Here is a 12,146-nt window from a genome sequence, read left to right as displayed (position 1 = left end):
GAAGGAACGAAGAAGAAAGGAGGTGAGAAAAAGTGGGAAGAGAAGGGAAAGACGATGCTGCAGGCGGGTCTCACGACGACAGAGATGGGGTTAGGGAAGAGGGAGCTCGGCTGGTAAAAAGATTGCTCGTTGTTGGTCCTGCACAAACAGGGGGAAGGAAGGAAAAAGAGGGAGATGGTGTCAAAGGATCGATCGTCGACCGACGCATCGATGGGTAAGAGAAGAAGGTGAGGGGAGGAAAAAGAAGGGGGGGAATTGGGTTGTGTGAGAGGGAGGGTGAATAGGAATGGGAAAAGGAAGATGAGAAGTAAAGGGGAAGATAACATCAGACGGAAGAGGTTAGCGATGGTGCACAATGGTGGTGCCCTTCAGTCGGCAGGGGTGTCGATGACGGCACGGCTCCGGCGAGGCCGCAGACGGGGAAGAGAAGAGGAATGAGAAGACAAGGGGAGGGCTGTTGCGTACAGCGAAAGAGGGAAAAGTGCGAGGTCTCCGGAGCGAGCTGTCAGATGGTGGGTCACCGGAGAGAGGGGACGGAGAAGGCAAGCAGCGGGGGCGATCGATGGAAGAGAGGAGAGAGAGAGAGCAGGGGAGGAGATAATTTTGTGCCCTAGATGGGGTGTTTTACATCGAAAAGTAGCAACAAAAATATTCTGTCTCAAAATCTGTCGCTAATTAGCGACGGATTAGCAACGAAAAAATTTTGTCGCGAAGTTGCGATGAAGTTTGAGATGGAATGTTTTCGTCACTAATTAGCGATGGATTTTGAGATAGATTTTTTATGTCGCTAATTCCGCAACTAAATCCAATTTTAGGGACGACTAGTTTTCTCTAGCTAATCCGTTGCAAATTTGCGACGGATTATTTCTATCACAAATTATCGTCGCTAATTAACATTTTTCTTGCAGTATCTGATATCATGTTAGTATACCCAGAGATTTACGGATGTTTTTGGAATTGACAAGAGTTTGAAAATATCACATTTAATTTGGATTATATCATATTTCAAAAATAACGTGGTATTTTCAAAATATCTTTAATATTTGTGACATAGGTTATGATATAGGAAATATCAAAATCCAATTAGGCCATTTCATATGAATATCTGGATCCAAATGTGAGGATTGAATAAAATTGGACCTTATTGTACTGGATCCAAGCCAAATCCGTGTCAGCCATGTGCCTTCTATAATAAAAAACATCTGGATCTGAGTAGGAGGATATCTGATCCAAATTCAGACATAAGGAGGCACAATCAGTTCCAAAATTACACGCCAACTGGTTGGACCTGGGTAGGACAGGCCACAAAACCAGGCCCGTGTCCAAATGGAATTCTGAATCAAACAAGACCCGATAAGCTTGTCAGGCTGCGTGCTGTCGATGGTCAGATCATTGCTGTATACCCAACTTGACACGAATTCGAATATCTCGATATGGGTATAAAGATAAAGACCCGAGAAATATTCGGATAAACCTGTATTGTTTGGGTTGTTTTAACTTATTTTTGTCTAGTATTTGACCCAAACTGAACCTGACCGAGTATTTTATACATTGTGGTACCGAATCATCCATTACGCGTAATTATAAAAGCCAAAACTAGACAACTCCTGGGTCTTTATTAACATACTCTATTTACAATTTCTATGTATTAAAATTGACCGCCACCATCAGCCGGACCTACGCCCCCCAGTAATGATTGGAACCATGCAACAACCAGCATTAACCCTCCCAATTACACAACGCTCCTGGGCGAACGTAGCAAGAGGTAACGCTAGGGATGTTCTGAATCCCCATCAAACGTTGCAGGGCGAATCCTGATTAGGGATGGCAGTAGACTTGGGGGAAACGGCCCCCTCCCCGCCTTGCCCCGTTTGGACCAGGGATGGAGGTTAAAATCAAAACCTGTGCGAGAATGGAGGCGGGGATGAACGTTAAAATCAAAACCCGTGCGAGAATAGGCGGGGATGGACTTACGCTTTCCTCCGCCCTACACCATCCCCGTTCCCCGCCTTGCCCCACCCTCTATCCTTCTTTAGAGATGGCAGTGAACCGAGAGAAAACGGGGCCCTGCCCCGCCTCGTTCTGTTTGGACTGGGGATGGAGGATATGAAACGGGGATGGCAGCAGGGATGAAGGATATGCAATGAGGATGGAGGCGGCGGGGATAGAGGTTAAAATCAAAACTCGTGCAGGGATGGAGGGTAAGATTTTGAGACGGGGTGGGGGTGGAGACCTTGTCCATACGTGCTACAAAGGCTTAAAAAAAATGTCTCATGCAAAGATAATAAGGTTTTTTTTTTTTTGAAAAACTCAGCTAACTTGTTGAATAAAAGAGAAGTAGTTCCCAATCACAAGGGCTTTGTGCACTAGAAGCATCCCGATAGAGTCAAGAGTCAATCCACGCACGGCTATGGATATGAGCCACCCTAAGGCGAGTGTTAAGGATCAATTTTCTGATTTACAGGGGCAATGGAACAACCCTGTACCCCCTCCAACAGATGAAGTTCCTAACATGAAATGTTAGGGGATTGGGTCGCCGGTGGGCCGGTCAATAAAATGTTTTTCTTATTGAGTAATGAAATTTGGTAGAGGTCTGCCTAACCCCAGTTTGCCTTTCAAAAAAAAACAAGTATAATGTTTTGGGCCATTTTTACACCATCCTTTTTCATGAAGCGTGAGCTATCAAATTTTCACCAACTTAGACAATGAATTTGGTAGTATATTAGGTACTATTAAACCTTCTTTATGTGTAGGGATGTCAACCAATCGGATATATCTGATATCTGATGCCATTATGAATCGGATTAGTCCTGTTTGGTTAAAAAAATTTAATCCTGTTAGTAATCTAATTCAGATTCAGAATAGGATGGATATCCGATTACCGAATCTGATTAAATGTATTTCTTCGGATTCGGTATTAGCTTTTTTCATCTTAATATGAATACGAATCCGAGTTCAATTAGCTAATACGTTCAATTAGCTAATACGTGATTAGTCAGATTTGGTATTGGCTACATCCAAACTAAATTTGTGGTTTTACAGATCAGATGAACCTGAAAAGAGGCATTGGTGAGCAAGTCAAATACAGAAGCACAACTCATTTCACCCTAGCCTTTGGATCGGTGCCACCCTGGTCCTAGACCCACTGCAAGCCCACAGCAACTCAGTCAACCGATCAAAACCCTAGCAAGTCGCTCCGATCTTCCAAGAATATCAAGGTGCTGTTTTGGGAATCCTTAATTCCTAAAACCATATTTCAGCTGTTTGGCAAACGAGAATTGGAGGAAACAGAAAATATGGCATAGTGAAGACTCGAACCGGTGAGTCAGTGACGTCAAGATACGCTGGGTTCGAGAGGCTTTGAGGAAGCTAGAGAGACATTGAAACAAGGTTATGTGGTTCGGTCGAGTGTGGCCTACGTCCACAAGAAAGGAGCACCTTTGATCTTCGTTATATTTCTAAAATTGATTTTACGGAGTACAGGGATATGCATATAAATAGAGTGGTGCCTACAACAGATGATATGATCAGCATGCCCGCGCTCCTCAGTGGATAGCGAGGAGTTGGTTACGGTGATCCAGGAGATGCAGCCGTAGAGTACCAGGACAATGGAGAGGTTCACGGAGGTGTCCCGAGATATACTGATTCTCAACAGTCCCCCTCAAGTGGGGTGTATATGTCGAAGCATCCCCACTTGCTGATACAGTATTGGAACTGGATTGGATTTGTTCCTTTTGTGAGAGCATCTGCTAGCTGTTCGGAGCCTTTGATGAATGGAGTTTGTATCTCTCCACTGGCAACTTTTTCTCTGACGAAGTGGTAGTCGATCTTTATGTGCTTAGTTCTCTCGTGGAAGACTTGATTGGCTGCTATGTGTATGGCGGCTTTGTTGTCGCAGTACAGATTCATCGGGTCTGGGTGATCTACCCTCATTTCTTGAAGAAGACTCTTGATCCAGATTAGTTCTCCGGTGGTGGAGGCCATGGCCCGATATTCTGCCTCTGCACTTGACCTTGCTACTACATTTTGCTTCTTGATTCTCCAAGAGGTTACTTCCGATGAAGATGCAGTATCATGTGGTTGATCTCCTATCATCGGAGTCTCCTGCCCAGTCGGCATCCGAGTATCTTTCTATCTTTGTATGATCATGTTTTCTTAGCAGAATACCTTATCCTGGCACCTTTTTGATGTACCTTAATACCCTATCGATAGCTTGCATATGTGATGCTTTGGGATCGTGCATGTATTTGCTTAGGGTATTGACAGTATAGGATATATATATATATATATAGATGGGTGACTGTGAGATAGATAAGCTTTTCGATCAGACGTCGGTACCTATCTTTATCTGTAGATGATTCTTCTGCGCCATTGGTGACTTTGACATTTGGATCAATAGGCATGCTTGCTGGCTTCGATCCCAGTTTTTTCATTTTCGTGAGAATGTCGAGGGCATACTTTCGTTGAGATAGGAATATCTCCTTTTTTAGCATGCCACCTCTATTCCGAGAAAATACCTCAACTTACCGAGGTCATTGATATCAAACACCTTGTTCAGGTAATTTTTTAGATCTTGTATGAGTCTGGTATTGTTCCATGTTATGATGATGTCATCCACGTATACGAGCAGTATGGTGATGCCTTTGTCTTTCTTTTTGGTAAATAGTGAGTGATTTGCTTGGTTGCTTTAAAATCCTTTATTTTTTAAGGCGTAGATGAGCTTGACTTACCAGGCCCTTGGAGACTGTTTTAGGCCGTATATGGCCTTCTTCAGTTTGCACACGGAGTTCTTATTGGAACTTGGATATTCTGGAGGTAGTTGCATATATACTTCCTCTCTTAGTTCACCTTGAAGAAGTGTGTTCTTCACGTCAAGTTGATGGAGCCCCCAGTCACGATTGCATGCTATTGAGAGGAGAGTACGAATGGTGTTCATCTTTGCGACTGGAGCGAAGGTCTCTTAGTAGTCTATCCTGTGAGTTTGAGTGTACCCCTTTGCCACCAGCCTGGCTTTATATCTTTTGATGTCTTCGTTGCTCTTGTATTTAATTTTGTATGTCCATCTGCATTCGACGGCCTTGAGATTCTTGGGGAGCTCGGTTATTTCCCATGTTTGGTTTTGTTTGAGGGCTTCTAACTCTTCTTCCATGGCCTGGACCCAGAGTTTGTTCCCTTTGGCTTCTTCATAAGTCTCAGGTTCTCTTTCTTTGCTGATTTTACAGAGATAGGCCATGTATGTTGGTCCCAAACAATTGTAGTTGATTTGCTTGTTGATGGGATAGGTGGTGTAGGATATGTAGCTGGAACCTTGAGGGAGGATGAGAGGTTCGATCAGACCTTCTCAGAGTCATGGTTTGTTGGGAGTTAGCGGCTTCTTGAAGAGGTACTTTCGAGTGATTTTCTGTCTCATTGGCGATTGGAGGTAGACACATTTCCTGGATGACTATGCGGTGGCCGAGTTCACCATCGTCGTTGAGAGTGAATTGCTCCCCCTGACTATTGGTGTTCTGCTCAATGCCAAAGAAGTAGGATTTCTCTTCGTTGAAACTGATGTCTCGCGACACATAGAGGTGCTTAGTGTTGTAGTCATAACACTTGTATCCCTTTTTTGACGTGGAGTACCCCAGAAATAGACATTTGGTGGCCCTTTTTGTTGAGCTTGTCCCGTTTGTGAGGTGAGATCCACACATAGACGATACATCTGAATGTTCGAAGGTGTTCGCTGTTGATCCTTTTTCCTTTGAGTTTTTCAAGGGGAGACTGATTTTAGAGTCTCTTTCGGGGCAACCTATTTATAAGGTAGCAAGCCGTGGCAGTGGCATCGCTCCAAAAAAAAATTAGTACATTTGTTTGGAACATGATTGCTCTAGTGGCTTCTAGGATGTGCCGGTTTTTTCTTTCGGCAACTTCATTTTGTTGTGGGGTGTCGACACGTGGTTTGGTGGTCTATTCCTTGATCTTTGCAAAAGATCTCAAAGGCATGATTGGTGTATTTTGTCCCGTTGTCCGTTCGAATGGCTTTAAGTTTTTTTCCCGAATTGGGTTTCAACCATTTTACAAAAGACTTTGAAGTTTATGAAGACTTTAGCTTTGGATTTCAGAAAGTATACCCATGTGGTTTTTGAGAAGTCATCGATAAAGGTGATGAAGTACTTGAAATTCCATATCGACTCTGAGGGGGCTGGTCCCAGACGTCTGAGTGCACAAGTTCAAAGGGAGTAGTGGAAAATTTTCCAGAATTGGGGTAGTGTGTGCCAGTGAGTTTGGCATATCAGCACACATCGCAAGCATTTACATCAAAAGCTAGTTCAAGAAATAGAGATTTTAGGGTGCAGCTGGATGGGTGTTCGAGCCTGTGGTGCCAGTATCGTCCTTCGTCAGCTCGGGTTGTCATGGCTTTTGGAACTTGTTGAATATGATAGAGTTCATTGATCTGCTGCCCTTCACCAATCATCTTTTCCGTAGTCAAATCGTAAAATTCCACATTAGTTCGAGAGAAAACTACTCTGCGGTTGAGTTCATCAGTAATCGTGCCCATAGATAAGAGGTTGGACGTTAAATCGAGAATAAACAGGGCTTTGCTGGGAATTGAAAATTTGAAGAAATTGGTGCAGCCGATCCCTTTGAGGTTCATAAGAGACCCGTTGGCAGTGCATATGGGTTCATCTTCTCTGTGTTTCATGCTCAGGTTGCCCTCATCATTCATCATGTGATGTGTGGCTCTTGAATCCACTATCCATGATTGATTTTTAAGATGGTAGGGTTTGTGCGTACCTAAGTCGTGGACGCTCCTGGTTTCGTGCACTGCAGATGCCATCCTAGTAGTCTTCTCATGTCATTTGGTTTGTAGAAACCGCAACCCTTGAGGAGATTTGTCATTGCTTCTACCGTCAACAGGGTGCTGACTCTGACTGAGTGAGCTTGACAGGATTTTGGTTCATGTTCGGTCCTATCGGGAGTTCAATCGAGTCTGTCGTGAAGGAACCAACAGGTTTCCAGGGAGTGGGCCTGACTTTTTACATTGAGAGCATCGAGGTCTCTTGGGTTTGTCTAAGCTGAACGGGGTATATCCAGTCTCACTCCCTCTGAGTTGGGGCTTCGCGACTTTAGAATCAGTCAAAAATGCTAAGTTTTTGAGGTTCATGACCTTATGACAGACTTCCTTGCTCATTATAATGGCGGAGACTGAGTTTAGGGACGGAAGGTCGTGGGACATTAGGATCTGACTCCTCAGATTTTCATATTCCTGACCTAGGGCAGCTAGGATCTGAAAGATCTTTTCCTGTTCTTTCAGTCTGGTGACGTCTCTCGGATCGTTCGAGATTATCTGGTAAGAGTCCAGTTCATCCCATAGACTCCTCATGTGTCTGAGGAATTCGCTGAAAGGTCCTTCTGATTTCTTTGCGTTACGAAGCTCTTGGGAGAGTTGATACATGCGGGCTATATTCTATTTCTCTCTGTAGAGCTCGTTGGTAGCATTCCATATGTCCATGACAGTCTCGAGGAATAAGAACTCATCGGCGATGCGAGGCTCCTTAGAATTTAGGACCCAGGACATCACCAGGTGATTGCCGAATTTCCATTCTTCGTATTTGGGATCGGTAATCTCAGGTTTGGCTTTCTTTCCGTTTACAAATCCAAGCTTGGATTTTCCGCTTAGGTATAGAGTTGCAGCCTTCGACCATGATAAATAGTTGGTCCCATTTAGAAGAGTGCTGGTGATTCTCAGGTTTGGAGTTACATGTTCGTGGACTATTACTCGCAGCGTGGGGGCTTCTGTGCTCGACGAACCTCCACCTCTTCTTTGGTTCTCTGCCATGATGGTGGGAGCTTAAGGATGGTTGCCTGAATGTGCGTTGAGCGTCTGCTCATGATACCATGAAGACTCGAACCCGTGCGGCAGTGACGTCAAGATAAGCTGGGTTCGAGAGGCTTTGCGGAAGCTAGAGAGACATTGAAACAAGGTTACGTGGTTCGGCCGAGTGTGACCTACGTCCACAAGAAAGGAGCACCTCTGATCTTCGTTATATTTTTAAAATTGATTTTACGGAGTACAGGGATATGCATATAAATAGAGTGGTGCCTACAGCAGATGATATGATCAGCATGCCCGCGCTCCTCAGTGGATAGCGAGGAGTTGGTTACGGTGATCCAGGAGATGCAGCCGTAGGGTACCAGGACGTTGGAGAGGATCACGGAGGTGTCCCGAGATATACTGATTCTCAACACATAGATTTCACCCTCACCAATGCTTTCATTTCTCTTAGTTTGGATTACTTCACATAAATCAGATATTTTTCTTTTTTGAATGAGCGAAAGGGAAATAATTTGCCATGGTGAAACATTCTTATCCTCCTAGAAACCTCTAGTAAATTATTCAGAAATTTTTTATTTGATTTCAATTCTCTTTTTTTTTTTATCACTTGCCTCCAAAGTTCAAACAAGAAGCCAACAATATTTGGCAACTTGGGTCTTTAGTGGAATCACTTGAAATATTCCCATACATGAAAAAGAGAATATAAATAATCCAAATCATTTTCTCGATTTTCTGTCGAATTATTTCCATCAATTCCTTGCAAACATAGCCTAAGAGAAATTGGATTCTTTCTCCTCATGTCCTTGAGTTTATCCCTTGGAATGTGGCCCAATCCAAGCTGAAGCTAGTGTGTTCTGTGACCTATGTTTAGGTCTAATTAACCTATACTAGTATTTTTTATATATATATTTACACGGAGAAACCACCCACAGGATCAGAGTCCTAGCCGGGCTGGATCTGCCTGTCGCAATTATGGTCACTTACTTCGGCTTGCATAAAGGATGACGCCTATAAATTTTGAACCTAGACCTCCTGCCTAGTGACCTAGCACCATCCCACTATGCCAAACCCCTTTGGGGCACCTATACTAGTTCTTAACCAAATTTGAGTCCCGTAATATGGAGGCCATGGGATTACCGGATCTAAGTTTCTGAGTTTTGGTCCAACATGCATTAGATTGACCTTGGTCTTCATTTAGTTTAAATCCAACCCAACTGGCTTGGGTCTCATCATGGTTAACCATTTTCTCTCTCTCTCTCTCTCTCTCTCTCTCTCTCTCTCTCTCTCTCTGTTGGATCACCAGTGGGTCAATGATCTCCATTTGAGAGAATCCGATGGGAGCAACATCAGAGAATAAAAAAAAATGGTTGAACCAACCCAATGGTCATTTAACACAAAAACCAAGCCCGCTGAAGTAATCTCAAAGTTTCAATTGAACTAAAAAACAAATGCTGAAAAAGCATATCATCTAGGGGAGGCAGGAACACATTGGAAAAGAGAAATTTGAAGATGCCCATTTAATGTTAACTACTAAATCCTGTTGTAACTTGTAATTCGGCCCTCAGATTCACTAACGGAGGCAGAAAACATTCAAAAACCATTAAATACCTTATTCTAATCTTTTTATGTAGAGCAAGAACTGCGTTCCGAAAACAGAAAGTGTGGAAAAGAAGCCTTTGGAGGGAGAGAGAGAGGGAGGGAGGTGGGTGGGGGTTCCATTATTTGAGCCGTTAAGCAGCTGGGAGGTAAGAAGGAATTGATTCCCGAGAGCTCTTTTTCTTTTATTGGGAAGATTCAATCCGTTATGATTTTGGTGGAGTTGCTATTTGGTTCATTGATTTGGATTGCTTTTGGTTCTTTGGTTGTGGGAGAGAGAGAGAGAGGTGAGGTGAGGTGAGGTTGGGTGGGGCTGGACTTTTCTGTCTGTGTTTTTACGGTTTGTTTTGTGGTGCTGTTGGATTTGGCGAATCGTGAAAGTGTTGGGGATGGAAACCGTTGTTGGTTGCTTCTGATTTGTAGCTCTCTCTCTCTCTCTCTCTCTCTCTCTCTCTCTCTCTCTCTCTCTCTCTCTCTCTCTGGGGATTTTCCTTTGTGAAGGTTTGAGCTGTTTCTGAGCTCTCTCTCTCTCCAAGCATCTATTTCTGGTATCTTCATTTACATCGGCCTCTTCCCTTGAGGTAACGCCCCCACCCACATTACTCCTCTGTTTGGTTTTGATGCAAGGGTTCCTGAGGGAATGGCGACTCTTCCATTTAGAGTTCAATGGTCCCTCATCCCTCCTTTTGGGCTTTTTCCATTCCAATAATCCACACAAATTCTTCCCTCTCAATCTCTGCCAAATGAAACGACCAATCCGACCCCTCTTCAGCGTCTTCCTGCTTCTTGTATTGTGCACTGTGCTGGGTTCCCGTGCGGCGGTTCGCCGAAGTTTCCTTTCTGCTACTCTGGAAGCCAGAACCTCTTCCACCATTGATGCTTCACACCCTACTGTTTTCAATGAGACCATCCTGAGCTATGCAGCGATTGAGATCGGTGAATTGGATTCGCGGCGAGAGATCAATCAACTTCTCGAGTGGAATTATCCTCAGAGTCGGCAACGATCCATCTCATCATGGCGCCAGGATAACCATGACAGCCGATATGTCCCGCCTAGTAAGATTCCTGTTCAGCTCGTGAACCCCAGGTACTCTGGGCTATGGCCGGAATTCCGGCAGTTGCTGAGGAACTGGGTAAGGAACAAGCGGTTTCAGCCAGAGATCATGAGTGAATTGATGTCACTTGTTAAGGATCCAGTGGATCAGCATTATGGTTTACCTCAAACAAACAGTCGGTATGCTTCATGTGCAGTTGTGGGGAACAGTGGGATTCTGCTGAAGAAAGAATATGGCATGTTGATCGATAGCCATGAAATGGTGATCAGATTGAATAATGCAAGGACCGAAGGATTCCAGAAAAATGTCGGTTCAAAGACCACTCTTTCATTTGTTAACAGCAATATCTTGCATCTCTGTACGCGCAGACCGGGTTGTTTCTGCCATCCATATGGGGAGAATGTCCCGTTGGTGATGTACATTTGCCAAGCTGTGCATTTCATCGAGTTCGCATTCTGCAATCGGACTCATAAGGCTCCATTGATCATTACAGATGCTCGTTTCGATACATTATGTTCCAGGATTGTGAAGTACTACTCATTGAAGCGGTTTGCAGAAACAACAGGGAAGTCACTGGAAGAATGGAGTGTTGCCCATGATGGCATCATGTTCCATTACTCATCAGGAATGCAAGCAGTCATGCTTGCATTGGGTTTGTGTGAGAAAGTTAGCGTATTTGGGTTCGGTAAATCAGCTGTTGCGAAGCATCATTACCATACCAATCAGAAGGCTGAGCTTCATTTGCATGATTATGCAGCAGAGTACGTCTTCTACCAGGATTTGAATGAACGGCCAGATTCTATACCTTTTCTTAAGGACTCCAAATTCAAGATCCCACCTGTAACCATATATAGATGACTTTATTGTTGGGCTTCTTAATTTGTTGGGTTTGACTTACCACATTGTGATCTTCTATATGAGAAACTATTTCAAGTTTTCGCCTTTCTCAATTTTTGAATTCAATATGTTCATATTGTTTCTTTTCATTTCTTGCAATCTCGCAAATCTGTGTGTGTGTGTGTGTGTGTGGAATTGAATATATCCTTGGCTACACTAGTCATAATTTTGGCATTTGCAAAGAATTCATTTATGGTTTGAAGGATGTCAATAGAATTCATTTGACGTGGTAGAGACTGTGTATGGCTTGATTTATCTGCTGCCTGTTTTTCATATTCATTTATTTATACAGTTTACTTGGATCCAGGCGAAGCACAGAATCCAAAAACCAAGATGTTTTTTGTGGACATCGGTTCCTTTTTGCAATTGAGAGAAAATGAAAAAGATTTAGATAATCAGCGGTCAAGTAAAGCAGTTCAGCTCGAGAAAATTTCAGCAGACGAGTTTGCCTGGAAGTTGTGGGCAGCAGTAGAAGCACTAGTACTGTGGTTGGTGAGAGAGCTAATTTTGATCCTGATGTTTGGTCTCTCTACCTAACATTGGGCTCTGAATTCTCGTATGTTTGAATTCAATTGAGTCATTCACCAATTTGGACTTTATTCTCAGTCATAGCTGGCCAAAGCCCTGTAACCCATAACTTTCATTCCTTGGCAGAAGCCATTATTTTTCAAGATGCTGTCTCAAATCTGGTTCTGTTTCTCGCTAACTTTGGATTCTTGTCTTGCATGTGACTTCTTTGAGCACATGTTGCACCTGCAGTTCTTCACCTGCATTATTTTCCT

The 12,146-nt window shown here is 43.5% G+C and overlaps 1 protein-coding gene across 1 annotated transcript; it reads left to right on the top strand.

Moving 5' to 3' along the window:
• Nucleotides 1-9,546: 9,546 nt before the first annotated feature.
• On the top strand, nt 9,547-11,453 carry LOC149838039 (beta-1,6-galactosyltransferase GALT29A-like). Its single transcript, XM_090007571.1, has one exon. It carries the CDS (start codon nt 10,033-10,035, stop codon nt 11,323-11,325), a length of 1,293 nt encoding a protein of 430 aa, XP_089863697.1. The 5' UTR covers nt 9,547-10,032; the 3' UTR covers nt 11,326-11,453.
• Nucleotides 11,454-12,146: the final 693 nt, after the last annotated feature.

This window comes from Nuphar pumila, chromosome 5, assembly GCF_984573655.1.
Source record: "Nuphar pumila chromosome 5, dmNupPumi1.hap1.1, whole genome shotgun sequence".
NCBI lineage: Eukaryota > Viridiplantae > Streptophyta > Magnoliopsida > Nymphaeales > Nymphaeaceae > Nuphar > Nuphar pumila.
Note: the sequence above shows the minus strand (reverse complement) of the source record. Positions and strands in the feature narration are given on the sequence as shown.